Here is a 17,015-nt window from a genome sequence, read left to right on the forward strand (position 1 = left end):
CAACGCGCTTTGCATATATTATTATGTGGGTATAACTCACTTACTCACTGAGAGTGAGAGTGAGAGTAGAAAAAGAGGGTGTGGCTTCGGTGTAACGTTAATTTCGAAACTGTGATGAGCAGCCCCTGCATTTGCTGCTTCTAGCAGATCTGACCAGACGCGTTTCTGTCTCCGTCTGAGATAACGAACTCGGATAGATCAGGTAAGAGGACATATTTTAGCCCTACTTCCCAAAAAAAAAAGAAAAGAAAAGAAGGGAGTTGTAAGCTTTGGTGAGGTGTGATTTCCTTTCGAGCTGCATTAACATATTTAATTGGACTCTGTGGGTTAGATGCTGTGAGTTTATCAGCTAACTAATTAAACGTTAATGTATGTAACTTGTGTATATATCAGAAATGTGGTTGTTGGAAGTTTAAACAGAGAGTCGTGGGGATGTGTATGAAATAATAATTAAAAAAAGAGAGAAAACGAACATGTGCCAAAATTACTCACTACTTCAGGTATGGCGCCCTCGTGGATTTTTTTTCTTTTTCAATTTTCACTAGTTAGCTTCCAGCTAGCTAACATGTGGAGCATGGGCTGCTGAATCTATAAACTCTAAAAATGTACTGTAACTCTAAATGATTTTTAAAATTACCTATAACTAAATTAAAATGCAGATAGTGCTTCTAGAAAACCAATGATGAGTCGAGTGTAGTATTGTTTTATGTATTGCTGCTGGTGTCCTGTTAGAGCCAGTGAGACCTGAGATGTGGTTAGACTGAACATCCACACAGGATGTAAGTCAACAGTCACCATGACTAAATGCATTTAATGTTATTTTGCAAAACACAATTTAGGCTTTGTCCATTAGCTGAACAATTGGATGAGGACACCCCCAGGGAACATGAAGAAAATCCTCTGTGAAACTTAATATCAGCGGATAATGTATCATGTGTATGTCCTATATAACACAACTGAAACCTGTGCATCTACAAAACTGTTATTAAGGATCAGAGCAAGTCATGAAGCTCTACTTCTACTCCCTGCAGACCTCCATGGTACAACTCCAGTGAGGCATAGTGCGTGCTGAGGGTGGGTTATTGTTTTCATGTCAGTCCAATACTGACGAAAGGAGGGTATAGCTACTTATAGCTTTGTGAACAACACAAAGTCATTGTGGGCTTTGTAATAGCACGTATGGGAAACCACCCTGATCTGTGTCCTACATTGGCCACACTGTGGACAGCACTGCTCCGAAGCAGACGGACACCGTGGTCTTGGCTTTATAGCTCTGGGCGCTGAAGGACTGACCGCTCACACTGTCTCTGTCTCTGCTTCATGTCCTCCAGCCATGGCCGTCCAACATCAGCCCACCCAGGTGGTGACAATGACCACCACCCAACAAGGTCCATCGACATGGAGCTCCGACATGTGCGATTGCTGCTCCGACATGGGAACCTGTAAGTCCTACAAAGAGTCAATGATCTTTTTATCACCACAGGCTTTTTTTTGTTTGTTTGTTTGTGATAGATGAAGAAGTGTTAGTGGTAGAAGTGATTGAAACTGAAGGCGCTACCGCAGGAACATTGCTTCTGTTGTTGTTAGAGAAAGTACTCCTGTGAGAACAAAAATCTTTTGCTATTACATAGCTATTCAAGAGGATGATGACAGCAAAGTACAGAGCGATCCATCAGGGAGTGGGTGCACCGTGACACCGATATGACATCATAAGCTGTCATATCTACACGATAATTAAGTTTACAGTGACTTTAGAGTCATTGACAGTAATGGAAACCAACTTTAATTGAACTTGTAATGAACTGTTATTACTTTGGAATCCCAAAGCAATCAATTGAATTCGCACTTCCGTCAATTTCTCCACAACTGGCAGACCTCATGGCAAGCAGCATGGGGACAAAGTTGGTCAAGCTTGAATTTATTCTTATGCATTAAGACTTGGCGCACCATGACACTTCCTGGCTTGTGCACTGCACCATGACACCTCTCTAACAGTCGGGTTGCGCACTTTGTCTCCTTTCTGTTTCATTTGCTCCAAATCGTCTTTGGTTCAGTCGTCTATATAATCAGTCACATACTGACTTTCTGTGTTTCTGTGTGACTTACTTACCTGTGTTGTGTAAAGACTCCCGAATAACAACCTGGGGAAGAATTTGCATTGCAAATTTCAAAAAGATGAAACTGGGGCAAGAGAGAAAAAACAAATAGTAGAGCATATATTAGGTCGTATTGAAACTCAAATGGACTGTTCAATAGCTGATCAAAAGTTTAAGACAATAGCCCCCCAAAAAACAAACTAAATAGAATTAGGGTTAGGGTCAAAAAGGATTCCCCAGTGAGTAGCCCCACCTTCCTTTCTTTTCAAAAATGGTTAGAACGTGGCTCCATGGGGAGAAGATACACTACTGCTCTTTCTTTTTTTATTGAAGTGTATGCAGTTAATGTCTTATTTTACTGTGAAATGAAAGCATAGACCAAATGAACGAAGTTAAAAAGAAAATAAACAATGGTGGAATCAATATGTAACCCAAAATATATTCTAAATCTTCGGCTGATTTAACATGTCAACACGTTTGTGACGTTCTTTCTCTTTAAAATGGAAATCAGATATTTTTCTGAGATTTCTTCCCAATTTTGTCGCTAGAACTGTGCGGCACTTGTCAGGTTCCTTTCACTCTTCTGTGTAGTTCGTCACAAACCAGCTCCACGGGGTTAAAGTCAAGAGACTGGGCCGTCCACTTCATGTTTTCAAGCCTTCCATCTTGTTTTTATCCTGAGGTAGTTCTGGTTTTATATCAAAGTTTTATTGATGTTATCAAATGATTCTAGAGGGAATTGCAATTTTACTTACTCAACGTATTTTGTTGGTTCAGTATAATTGGTTAAAAATAATTGAATCAGAAGTCGTTGGAAGTCAAATTGTTGTTTTCAACACTGTACCCACAAACATGGACATCTCAAAATATGTGATAAATATATTCAGTGTTCAGGGTACAGTCATTTGTAGCAACTGTTCCAGACTACTTTACAGTCCACTATAAAGGTGTTAGCCAGAAAAACCACATCATCATGATGCAGCCAACCAGAGGTGGCCTTCTCCATGTCATATCTTGACGAACATCTCGATAATAACATCTCGATGAATAAAGATAAGCCTGATGATCTCTGTTAACTGCGGAAAGAGTAGCAGTCACTGCCAGTAAGGCGACACAAGTAGCCGCAGTGTGTCAGCGGCCTCAATGCAGTTGTCTAGATAAGTTTGGTTTTTGTTTGTTATCTGATGCTATAGAAACAGTACGCTACATAATGGCGCCCAGCCAATCGCTCCATAAAGTGGTGATGTAAGAGTCGTAAAAAGAAATAAATAAATAACTAAGTCAAGCGTATAATCCAACATTTCCTTGTAACTGGTGGAGGTAGAGCGGAGCGAAGTGTTAAACGAAGACACAAGTGAGTCTGGTGTGGTCAGGCCGTCGACATCATGGCTCCAGACCGTGCTGATCAGACTCCTGGGAAAAGAGCGAGGAAGTGCATTGTCCATATTTATATACAGGCTACGGTTGAGACACAGGAGGTGGTGATGGGTGGAGCTCTGGATAGGATGACAAGTGGACTCTGGTGGCCTTGACCTGGGCCCTGGATGGGAAGACTGGAGGGTTGAAGCACTTCAAGTAAAATGATAGCAGCAACAGAGAGATCACATTTAGAGCGCTGACTTGATTGAACAGAAACAGAAACTGCTATTTTTTAGGTCAGCTGATAAGGGAAGCAGGAAGGGAGGGGAGTGAGAGAGAAATACTTGGGAATGGACAAAGATAAATATTGTGTCTCCTGATTGAACTCACTTTGAGTTTCATGCGTGACATGGTTGTATAAGACAAACAGAACCAAGTGTCTTCACTGACTGTTGCGTCACTTCAGTGGTCCTGTTGGTTGTGTGAGTCCAAACAGTAAATAATACCTCAATGGTTCTGGGGGGGGGGGGTTTAGAATCAACAATGAGCCTAATGAGCTCATTGGAGTCGTGTGTTTGGAGGGCGGGAGGAAGCTGAAGTACCCAGAAAGAACCCACGCACTGTGGCAGAGCAAGAAAATCGAATAACTGACAGAAACATGTCCTCGTCCTCCACACTAGGTAGCGATGTGTGTGTTTTCAGCGGGATAATACTGTAGTGATGCGGCCCGTTTTCCAGTTGACCCGTTACGTCACATAATAAACGAGAGTTGTTCGTGCTGCAGACTACGAGAGGCCGTTTAGGATATAATTCATATTTGCTCTCACACTTACTGTCAAACCCTCTGGCACGCTATTATGGATGGAACAGCTTGATAGTGAATGTATGAGAGGATGGCATGCGATGTGTGCGAGTATAGTGGCATGTGTGAAAAACTTTGGTTGAAGTGGAAGACAACTTTTCCAGTTTCTGATTGGCTCATCGCCAGTGTAGGTACCGGATGTGGCTCTCTGAGCGTGTCTCTGAAGTAGGGCTGGGCGATACTAGGCGGAAACCGCCACAGACATAGAAACGTAGACGCCACAGTGAGCGGGTCGATCCGTTGCTGCGATACGTCAACGCGTCCGCCATATTGGATGTGGCAAATCTGCCCCGTGAACTAATAAAAGGCAGTGGACTGAACTTCATAAAGCGCCTTTCTACAAAGTGCTTTAAGTAAATGAATGCCTCTTATTCACCCATTCACACATACTAATATATTTGGGAAACGAAAAGTAATGAAATTATATATACATGTGTATGTATTATTATTAGTTATTATTAAAATAAATTATCTTAATTTCTACTAGTCCTGCATACATATCATTGTATTCGATGGTAGAGAACAGTTTACCACGTAAGGCAAGCTTTTAGAAATAAGTATTGGCCCATTTTACCCACATTTCTTGGATGTTTTTGTCTGTGGTAACCGTATACATGCCGGAGAAAATCGAATTCCAATCGCATTATCTGGGTGTCTTAATCGGATAATGAGAACTTTGATTTTAATCGGAGTAACGTGTTTACATGCACTTAAGTTCTCCTGTTACAGTCCGATTAAGGGACTAATTTGTTTTTTTTCACGTGCATGTAAACGCACCTATTAAGAAGAGAGATCGTGGTAGTCTCAACGGGTCTGGTGAACATGTCTTCAAAGTAAACTCATGTGCTTGGAACTTGGACCTTAATCTAAAATTTCCACATAAGAGGCTGTTAATGGCACCTGGAAACGTGGACTTTTAATTGGGGACGCAGTAAACGTAACTTGCCCAACAGTTCAGGGACACCTTCATGTTCTTGGTCCTTTTTATATGCACGCATAATTACTGTGACCAAAATGATCATGTTATCATTAAGGTAAGATAAGATATATACCTTTATTCATCCTGCAATGGAGAAATTCTCATCGTTTACAGCAGCAGAGACATTTAGAATTATTAATTATTATCACGGGATTGTCAAAATGTTCAAAAAATACTTATACACGCCCTGAAATCAACTAACCAATTTAAAAAACAAATAAAAAAGAGCACAATGGACTTGAGGATGTCACTGGGTTTCCTTGCTGCATGTCCACTCTGTGAATAATGGAAAAGCAAATTTATTATTATTATTACTACTATCATCTGACCAGGACACGCACACATTAATATTACTCATGTAAAAACAAAACAACAACAATATATCCATATTCATATTGGTAGCGGAGCAGAGCTACTGCAGCCAATATGGAGGGAAACAGACCAAACGTTCATAAATAAGTGGCAGCATTCGTACACAACGGAAACACATGTTGCTCTGCTGCTGTACGTGTCATGTCAACAACACATGTCAGCGTTTTTGCAACGTCAGGCAAGATTTTAAACTTCAGTTTCCTTTACTGATAAACTATAAGAAAGTTTGACAGACAAATCGTGACATTCTCCACTATTCCTGAGTCCCCACATCATGCGTTAAGCTACAAGCTAACTTAGCTTAGTCCTCGCTGTAGGCGGTGGTTCTGGTTTTGTACCTCGGTCCACAACACATGCTGTCTCACTCTCTTATCCTGATTGTGATCAGCTCGGTGCATTGTGCACAAACAAACGAGGTCATTAGTGTTCGGAGAATGAACCCGAGAGGTGCAGATTTTAAAACCTTGTGAATGAATTGGATATTAGCCAGTTTTTACTGTACGCGAATGTCCTTCAACCCTTGTCCAGGAAACGGTCGAAGGAAAAAGGGGAGGGAAGTCTGTCGCTGCAGAAAGCTCTGTTAAAATCCTGCTTTCTGTGCATGAAAATGTTACTGTGCTGTGTAAACAGTTAAGCAGGAATGTTGTTTTTGGAATCAGAGCCACGCAAACCGGATGACATTGCAATTTGCCGGGAAATGTTTAAAGAAAACTTCATTCAAATATTTAAAAAAGATTAAACTACACTGTCTTCTCCCGTTTTTAATGTGGCTGTTTGCGAATAGTTTAACTGTATTGTCATTCCTTTAGAGACACATTTCATCATCTGGAGAGGCGCTGCCTCGTTTAGATCCGTCTTCTGTTTCTACTTTCAGCTTTTCGTTTCTTTTTTTTTTTTTAATTATATTTTTGGCTGGAAACAGCTGCACGCTGCAGCTGGAAAGAAGACAAGCAGGGAAATAAACATTTTAGTTTGGACAGTGAAGCAATGGGCTTAAACTGCTTTGGCTGATAATTCCCTCTACAAATGACCCTTTTTCCAAAAGGTTAAACTGATCTCACGCTGTCATTCGACACTGTTACATCTCTGAGTTTGTATTTTCTTCTTTCGCCCTGAAGGTTGCTGTGGAATGTGGTGCTTCCCGTGCATGCAGTGTCAGACCGCCCAGATGAACGGCTGGTGCTGCTGCATGCCGCTGCTGGACTTCTGCTGCGTGGTGTCCTGCCTGCTCCGCTCCTCCATTAGAGAGCGCCACAACATCCCTGTAAGACTGGGTTTAAGAGGGAGGGGTGTATAGCGTAATATAGTAGTATTATAATAGTAGAACAGCACAGATTTCCCCGTCAGTGTTGAACATGTGGGTTAAATATCAACGCTAATGCTGTGATAAGTTGGACTGTTGGGTTTTGTCCTAAATACTTTTGCTACGGTCACTGTCTTTGCAAATTGGGAATTTCACCAGGAACAACAGTTGCACTTCCCTTAAGCCATTCACAGACTGGGGGTGCAGCTCTGGAAAGCAACATTTCCTCGTTTGTTTGATGGATTTATTTGCCTGTCTCATGTAAAACACATAGAGACAGACCCGCATTTATAAAAGGCGCCAGTGCCCACATCAATTCCAGCTTTGTTTCCAAAGCAAACATTCATTTGTATACGTGGTTTCATGACCTCAATGTTTCTGTACCACCCGATGACGACTCCAAATTTAAAGAGTTAGTATTCCCATTATTAGCAGAATGTGATTGCCTATGGCCGGCATTTGGTCTGCATCAAAGGTTATGCAAGAGTCAGTTTTTAAACACGGCTGAACCCTTGTGTTTGTATTCGTTCTGTTTAAAGGCTCTATTATTAGATTTCCAGTGTTGCATTAAAGGGAAATACTGCAAAAGTAAACAAGCAGGTGCCCGTACGATGCTTTGACAAATTCAATGCACCTTTGGCACAAAATACAGCAATACAGGTTTTCATGTGTTTTTATAGATGAAAGTGTAAAACTGCAGGTGATACATGAACGATGATTCAACAGAATAAGTGAACTAACCTCTCTGAGCCACGAGACCAGGCTAGACAGTCACTCTAGAGGATAAGAATCAAGATAATTGTAAACTCTAAGGAGTGGCCCACGGCTGCTCACAACATGCTTCCTCTCTAGTCTTGTCAACAGACCATTGCCGTGGAGCATCTGCACCTGCAACTGCTGCTGAAAGTGTTAAAACCTCAAACCAAAAAACCAGCCGACAGTTTTTTTTTTAGAGTTACAGCTGTAGTATTTCATTTCTGTTTCCACCAACCTTGTTTCCTCTTAAAGTAGGTTTTCTTCTACTTGTGCAGCCCTGCAAACAAAGACATAATATGAACGTGCTCACATTTTAGCTTGGTGTCTTAGCCTGCTAACGTTTGCTAAATCGCTCTAGCTAGACAGTACAGCTGAGGCCAATGGAAATGTTGGATGTGCATTTATTTGTCATCTCTCTCCCACATAGGGCTCGTTCTGTGACGACTGCTGCAAACTACTCTGGTGTTACACGTGCGTCTGGTGCCAGATGAATCGGGAGCTGAAGGTCAGGGGAAGATACGCGAACGCCACCACCTCTGTGGTCACCACTCAGGTTATGAGTGGTTAGCGTGCAACCAGTGTTGATCCCCACTGTTCTTTTCAAAGTCACGTATGGTATAATAACCCACTTCAAAAAACAAACCAAAAAAATGTTGTTGTTGTATTGTTGTAAGATGAAAGACAAGATATTTGGCCACAGAATTTTCTGTACAGGTATTTAGTTGGGCTATTCATGCTAGTTTTCTGACATTTATTTCCAATAAAATCCATTCCATTTCAGTCAAGGAGATGAGTGTGGTCTTGTTCTTCATCTGATGTTGAATCTGCTTTAAAAAAAAAAATCCTCTGATATAGAACTCCTTTAGTTCAATACTGAAAGCGGTATCTTGGATTGTTTAAGTTTTACTGACTATTGCGTCTCAGTAGTGGGTGTACCCCGTACAGCAGTGCTGTTTGTGTTGCTGTAAAGCATTCACTCCAATGTATTTGAAATGATCAAAAAAAGGTTTCTGCACTAAAACTAATGTAATAGATAAAATGTATGTACTTGAAATAATAAACCCAATGCATTTGAATATTTAAAACAATATATATATATATTTTTCCATTTGGCCTGCACCTACAGTAGTATATACAGTAAAAATATAAGACAGTAATACTATAGTATGGTACAGACCAGCATTTCATTTATTGGGCTGAAAACATGTGACAAGTTATGGCACAAGGTCACAATGTAGAACAACTCACATGTACTACCACGCAGTGACACAAAGGCAACAATGGAGGGAGGAGAGAGGTCACTTTTACCAGCAACTACTGCCACTGGAGTAGTGGTTAGACATGCAGCTTCTGAAGGGTCTCAGGTTCGCCTCCCTGAGAGGAAAAGCATACTGAATGTAACTCATAAAGTAACTTGTAATCTAAAATCAAGAAAGGGTTAAAACCATCAGAAACCCGCTTGACCAGAAACTGGTGCCACTAATTGCAGTAATGACTCAGCCATTATGTCTCAGCCATTACGCAAATGAAACCTCAACTTCCCAGCAGCCTCTCAGAACAGAAGAAGCTACTCAGATGTGTGGCGAAACGTCTTAGAAATTCTACAAGTCCAGTTGCCTTTATTCAACACCTTTTGGATTAGACACGGTGTCAGAGTGGGAAGGTTTAAAGGTAGGACCGAAATGCAGGACAAACGGTGAGGCAGGCATGTAATCCAAGAAAAAGGGGGTATTTAATGAAAACAAAGGGCAAAGTAGGTGCTGCAGAGAGCAGGTAAATCCAAAACACACACACAAAAAAAAAAAACAAGGCAAAAATCACAGGATCATGGGGACACAAGGAACACACCGGGAAATAACATCACACACTCAACAGGAAAAAAACATCAACGACACAACAGAACAAAGGCGAAGTCAGGGCTATATACACACAGACATTAGGGCAATCACAGCAGGTGAGCCCAACTAACAATCAAGGGACACCCAACGAAGCACAAGACAGGAAATCCAGAACTTAACAAAATACAACAATAGAAAACACGATACAAGACAAAAACACAAGGAGACATGAGAAACTGTAAACTAAGAAACTTGACAAAATAAAACAGGAAACACAAAACATGGCACCAAATAACAGACAGAACCATGACACACAGAACCAACGCTCATCCACGTGTCAAAAATAACGCCCTCGTTGCATTGTGCAAAAATACACACAAAAATAAACAAAAAACATAAAGCTTAAGTTCAGTGCATAAAATAGTCTGAAAAGCATCGCACATCCAAGGGTGACACATTTCAAAGGTTTTACAACAACATCTGCATACATCTCATTTCCAGGATCGGCAACTTCCACCTGATTGATGTAAATGCCCATTGATGTCCCCAACTCAGCCTCTGTAGATTTTTGGTCCTGCTGAATGAAAAGAGAGAATATGTTATGTCCCACTGCTAGTCACACAGTGATATTCATTTGTTTTTTAAAACATGTGGTCACTGGAATTGTTCTCCACAATTATTTAAATGGATCTGGCCCACCAAAATGGCTTTGAGGGGCAAAGTTAATGTTTTAATAAGTGCGAAACATGTTTTTTTGGGATTCACTGTCATTACTTGTTTTAAGTTCTCTTGTTGTTAACCGGTAGTACTACTATGGTTCCCTACACATGCGCTCCCATATTAACAGTCAGTATTAAGGGGAACTGATATGGGAACAAAGTAGTTCCAGTATTTGGCAAATACGAGGGTTGAAACGGACAACAACACACAATGAATCACAAAGGAACTTGCGTAGGGCATCCTTAAAAATTCATTTTCGCTTTGAGTCCATTCTCGAAACTACTGTTTGTTTTAGATCCACTTCATTCATTTTAGAGAAACACACTCATGATGAAATACTTGCTCTGAAACATTCACATGAAAATGTTAATTTTAATTTGCCAGGAAAATTGAGCCTAACTATACCAGATCTGACATGTTGCGATTCTGATTCTGTTCCATACTTTGCAGTGCCAACGGTTTTATACTTTACCAGGGTCATTTACAATTCAAGTTCAATCATGCTCCACAGTGACAGCTGCATAGGTTAATCTGTCAGTGTAAACTACATACACAGATTGTGATGCCTGACAATTATCACAACTAACGATGTAAATATATTCACAACATATTTATTTAGTAAAGAAAGCATTTTACATACACTTACTTGGTAGTCTTTTGTCCCCATGTCTTCATTCAGTGCGTTTACATGCTTGTGGAAAAACCGAATTATTGCCATAACCGTTTACATGCAGAGCTTAATCGAGCTATGCTCAAAATTCGACTTTCTCACTACAGTCCTTGTCCCAGTTTACAAGCAGCGCAAGAAAATAGAATAACTGTTCTCATCTTCCAGACTAGGTGGCGATACGTGTATTTCCAGCAGGATAATACCAAGTAATACGGTCCGATTTCCGGTTGACCTATTACGTGATATAATAAACAAGAGTCATTCGTGCGGCAGACGGATATTAGTAGATTTTTTAATCTTGTACGTAATGTTCGCGATACTTCTGATGCAGGTAAGATCCGCGCTGTCCCTCAGACGGCTCCGTTTCTCTTCTTCTTCTTCTATGATCGGCTTTCTTGGACGTTTTTGTTCCGGGGTCACACGCCATCGCTGCGGTGGTGGAGCATGCGCACACGCATTATCCGATGAAAACTCCGATTCCAATCGCATTATCTGGGTGTCTCAATCGGATAATGAGAACTCCAATTTCAATCGGAGTAACGTGTTTACATGCACTTAAGTTCTCCTGTCATAGTCCGATTAAGGCAATAATTTATTTTTTTTTTTTTGTTACGTGCATGTTAACGCACTGAATGAGACACCCAAATAAAGAATCGGAGTTTTCAATCGGATGATGCGTGTGCGCATGCTCCACGACCGCTGCACTGGCGTGTGATCCCGGAACAAAAGTGTCCAAGAAAGCCGATCGTAGAAGAAGAAGAACCGTCTGAGGCATAGCGCATATCTTACCTGCACCAGAGGTATCGCGAACATTACGTACAAGATTAAAAATGTACTATTATCCGTCTGGTCTGCCACATGAACGACTCTTGTTCATTATATCACGTAATAGGTCAACCAGAAATCGGGCCGTATTAACGTGGTATTATCCCGCTGAAAAGACACGTATCGCCACATAGTGTGGAAAAGGGAGAACAATTATTTGATTTGATGCTGAGGCTCCTCGGGATACAGTCACTCTTGATATTTATGTCTTCATTCTGAAACAAAAATTTCAACCGGATCACAAAGCAACTTACATTTGCCACTGCACTGATTTACAGTTTATGTGAAAAACCTACCGTATTTGAGTCACTAAAAAAATAAATGGTCAAACTTAAAATGTACAAGGATGGGAACAAGGGAACAAGGAGGAGGAGAGAAGAATTCATTCCAGAAGCAGGTTAATCCTTGACAGCTTTAACAGCCAGCAGCCTTTAGAGAGAGAGCCCTATAACTCAGATATGGACTTCCATGCTTTTTATTCATCTGAACATCAAAATGAGTTTTACAGTATTTATGTTGAATTTTCTGTGTTCTATACATTTGTAGCTTCAGTACTTTGGTAAATGGTCTTGCGCTTATATAGCGCTTTTCTACCTACTCAAAGGTACTCAAAGCGCTTTTACAGACAGAGACACATCCACCCATTCACTCACACATTCACACACCAATGCCAGTTGCACTGGGAGCAACTGGGGGTTCAGTGCCTTGCTCAGGGAGACTTCGGCATATGGCACACTCAGGGGATTGAACCGCTAACCCTTCGGCTCATGGATAACCCGCTCTACCCCCTCTCTGCTTTCAAAAGCAGAGAGGTTGAACCAGCACATGATTGCTGTGATGGGGTGGTTCATAGATTTATGTTCCTGTAACAGACCAGCTGAACAGCTGATCTCCTCACAATGAGTTTCACAATAAACGGCAAATGTTTCTCAACACCAAATACGTGACAAATGAGAAATGAAGACTACTGTATGATTATTAATACTATAGGTCAGGGGTGTCAAACTCATGTTAGTTCAGGGGCCACGTGCAGAACCATTTGATCTCAAGGGGCCAGACCTCCAAATAATGACAACTTCAAATGTTTCCCTTTGTTTTAGCACAATGAAGTACATTATGAAATTGTTTACCTTTAATGAACTGCGCTATTACAAAATCTTTTATGAAACACCGGATGTTTCTTAAGAAAGGGAAGTGCAATTTCTGTATGTTTCAATGTTGTCTTATGTCCACAGCTCTTACTAAAATTGTGGGAAACGTGGGACAAGTAGTTATTTTTATTGGAACATTTGCGGTTAATGTCTTCAATGTAATTTTTGCACTTTGCAAATTGATCCCGTGGGCCATATGTTTGACATCTGTGCTATAGATTATTAATATTAAAATTACCTAAAATGTTTCATTAGTCCCTTAACCCAGGCAAATTGCAGGAAGCAGCATATCACCACATCCCATTAATGGTGCTCAGCTGTGCTTCATGCTTTCTAAGGACCCATGTGCAAAAGCCGGTTTACATGATAATTTTGTCAAACGTCCACAAATGACTACACTTGATGAACTGATGACCTTGACACAGGAGTAGACATATTCCAATTGTGGTAACTGAAAATGCAAAGGTAAAGCAAGCCAATGCACAAAGAGACAAGAAAAGTAGTGGAAGACAATTCAGCCTCATGTTAAACACTGATGCAAAGCCCGTGTGAGCATGCATGGCAGCTACATCACTGGCAGCCTACCTTTCTAAGCTTTGCTGCATCCACTCAGTTTCGCTCTAAAATGCACACAGTATGCAGAGAAAGTGAGGAAGTTAGCAAGCTACAAAACTACAGGAACATTTTTGCAATGGTGTATTTGATAGTCGATATATTTATATTAGTGTGATACTGTTGAAATTCAACCGGGCTAGCGCTAGTAGGTGGAGCAACACATTGTCTAGACATTTAGCGGGTCCAGGTGCAGGGCTAATTAACTGGCCACATGCTTGTGAGGATAGTGCCATTAAGCACAAAAGTCAGCCACTCATTTTGAAAATAACTAATGACTCGTTTAATTACTAAATTTAGTAGTGTTGGCTAAAGGGAAAGAAGCCAACTAGCTTAAGTGTCTGGTAGCTACTAGAAAGTTAGCAAGCTACAAGTTAGCAAGCTACAAAACTACAAGAACATTTTTACAATGGTGTATTTGATAGTCAAAATAGTTATATTAGTGTGATAAAATGCCATGATTAATTTTTGTGATAATGTGGCCTAAGAGCATATACTAGGGGAAAAGGATTGGCCCAAGAATAGATCCCTGGGGGACTCCACAAGGAAGAGGAGGTACTGAGGAAGGCACAGTGTCACTAAGGCTGACAGAGAAGCTCCCGTCAGACTGGCAGGACCTAAACCACTCCAGAGCAGTTCCATTAATACCCGCACAGTGCTTCAATAATGTTAAAAGGATCCTGTGGTCTACACTGGCAGTTATTCCTTTCATCAATGACCCACAGCAACTAAACACCCTCTAACCCTGCCACTAGCATGCACGCTACTTCAGCTTTGCCAATAGACAATGCAGTATGAGAAAATATTTCTATGAGAATATGATATGATATGATCCTTAGTAAAAGTACCAGCGAAATTAGCCATCAACCCGTCCTTACATATACAAAACATACATACACTTTGACAAAATGGAAGTAGACAGGACAGGAAGACAGAGATGGTAAATAGAAATACAGAGTCATGTGAGGAGAGGGGAGGGAAAAAAACAACAACCACCATACTATGCTCCTGTGAGGAGTACAGTGTGGGAACATGAAAAAAACCTCAGCAACATAAGCACATAATAAGTACACTTTATAAACATGAAAAACTCAGGACTTGCATCAGGGAGCGGGGTAGGGGTAGAGGTAAAACCCAGGGGGTAAAAGCACAAAGGCGTTGGATGTGGGTTGGGGGGTGTGATTGCATATCTGTCCATATGTGTGTGTCTGTGTAGGCCTGGAGAGCCGCTTCACCTAAAATCACAATCTAGGTGCCGTCATGTCCAGAGACAACCTTGATCGTGTCCCAAGCAGAGTCAACTATCAGCAGGTGTCTGTGGGAGTGGGGCAGGAATACAAGAGCGTCTCACTGCAATGATCTTCAGGGGAGCTGTTGTTCCAGCAGCGGCCTTGGCCAAGGCCAGTGCTGTGAATATAAGAAAGTGTTCAAAATTTTCTGGACAAGTGTTGAGATCATCAGACAAGGGAACTACATTAACAGCGTTAAAAATGAATGACAAGTTCAGATCCCTTTGCAATGTCTTCTGAAGTGCTCACATGGGTCCACTGCCAAGAGACTGGATCAACATAGAGTAATAGACAGCTGCCTCATGTCCTTTTTTTCCATAACTCCTCAGAATTTGCTCAAGGAGTTTTTGAGGAAGTGATAAACCGGATCCAAAAAAAACTGTTGCAGCTACCGAAAAACAAAAAGGGGATGTAGAAATATTGACTTATTGCACCAAATCCCCAAAAGATTTAAGGAACTGTCACTCCCAATCTGAACGGCCAAAAATGATCTGTCGCAGATACTACTGGCAACAGCAATTAAATTACAGTACGGTGGCTGAAGCCTGAGCCTGCAACAAACAATATGTGGACTAAAAATAAATATAACACACTCCCCGAAGCTATATTGAGTAGAAGGTGGAGCCCTGCCATGGGTATACTGTTATAGTGAGGAACCAATACAATATGAATCCAATCTACATTATCAATCTGATAGTTATCTATTTTTTTATTCTATTTTCTTTTCTTATTTTGTTATATTTTTTCTTTCTCTCGTTATAGTCTCCTTTGCTGTGTCATAATTGATACATGTCCCTATAAGCACCACAGTATGACCCTGTATGTATGATTTTGAATGAAACTGAAATAAGTAAAAATTAAAAACATAAAAATAAAGTTTCATTTTCTTTCTTTTTTTTTATCTGAACAGTATCTCATCTTTTCAGTTTTAGCAGGTGTTTGTATCAGGATGTGTTTCATGAAATGAAACTCAGTTTCCCTTTCAGTCATTCAAAGTATTTCACACGTTACAAGAGACATCAACTGTCTGCATTCACCCATTCAGTTCAGCCAAATCCTAAGCAATATAATAAAGACACCAGAAAAATAATCTAACTGTAGTAAACTTTACACTTAAACTTTAAACTTTATTTATGTATATAACACTTTTCATACTAACAGCAACCCAAAGTGCTTTATATAAATAAAAACCTAAAAAATGAAACATGTATAGAATATGTACACATACAGACACATAAAAAACACACTCACACATATACGCGCACACATGCATACACACACACACGCACGCACACGTCCACGCTCAAACCAACATACACACTAATATACACAGTATTGCAATAAGTCAGAATTTAAATGGTTAACTTTAACATATTAGTACTTTTCATCTCTTCTACAAAGGTAGCACCCACACAAAGTAAAAAGCGATATCAAACAGGTACATGATAAATAAATGAGCAGTAAAACATTTAAACAATAAAACAGAGTGGCAGCTTTTCAAGATAATTGGCATCTCAAGAAAAACCTTCCTCCTTCCCCACATTCTTTATGATACTCTTAAATTCATTAAAGGATTTCTTCTCCCGGATTACACCATTCATATTCTAGAATTTATTACTTTTGTATTGACAGTACGCTTAATTCTTGTGTAAATCTTTCTAACTATTGTAATATCTGACTATTCACTTATAATTAGATGTTCATATAGATTAACATATACCAGTGTTGTTGTTTATGAATGCTTAGTGGCGTCCAATTGACCAGATCATAAAGAAAGCAGTGTTGAGTGAGAGATTTGAAATGAAACGTAATGATGCACTGAGTCGAGTCCCTTTAAGGTGCAAGAGGCTGCTTGCATATACAGTATATCACCATAATCAATCACAGATAGAAAAGTGGCTTCCCCATTTTTTTTCATTGCAGAGAATGTATAGCATGATTTACTCCCGAAGTAAAAGCTGGCAATTTGAGTTTCTTAAGCAGATTAGAAATATGTTCGAAAGCTTTTCCTCAATCCATATTCCCAAATACTTGTAGGAGCATACCGTTTCTTTTGTTTTTTTTGTCTGCATTTGTCTGCATAGTTGAACACCACAGGGTGTCAACGTTATATGAGATTGATGCAGTTATATTCTTTCAGCTGAAAGTTTTATCACTTTAGTGCGTGAGTGTGACTATCACCA

At 40.3% G+C, this 17,015-nt stretch overlaps 1 protein-coding gene across 1 annotated transcript; it reads left to right on the forward strand.

Moving 5' to 3' along the window:
• Positions 1 to 69: 69 nt before the first annotated feature.
• Positions 70 to 8,512, forward strand: ponzr1 (plac8 onzin related protein 1). Its single transcript, XM_047607624.1, has 4 exons — positions 70 to 202; positions 1,332 to 1,442; positions 6,787 to 6,932; positions 8,155 to 8,512. The coding sequence occupies exons 2-4, from the start codon at positions 1,334 to 1,336 to the stop codon at positions 8,293 to 8,295; spliced, it is 396 nt and encodes a 131-aa protein (XP_047463580.1). The 5' UTR covers positions 70 to 202; positions 1,332 to 1,333; the 3' UTR covers positions 8,296 to 8,512.
• The last annotated feature ends 8,503 nt before the right edge of the window (positions 8,513 to 17,015 follow it).

This window comes from Mugil cephalus, chromosome 1 (assembly GCF_022458985.1).
Source record: "Mugil cephalus isolate CIBA_MC_2020 chromosome 1, CIBA_Mcephalus_1.1, whole genome shotgun sequence".
Taxonomy (NCBI): Eukaryota; Metazoa; Chordata; class Actinopteri; order Mugiliformes; family Mugilidae; genus Mugil; species Mugil cephalus.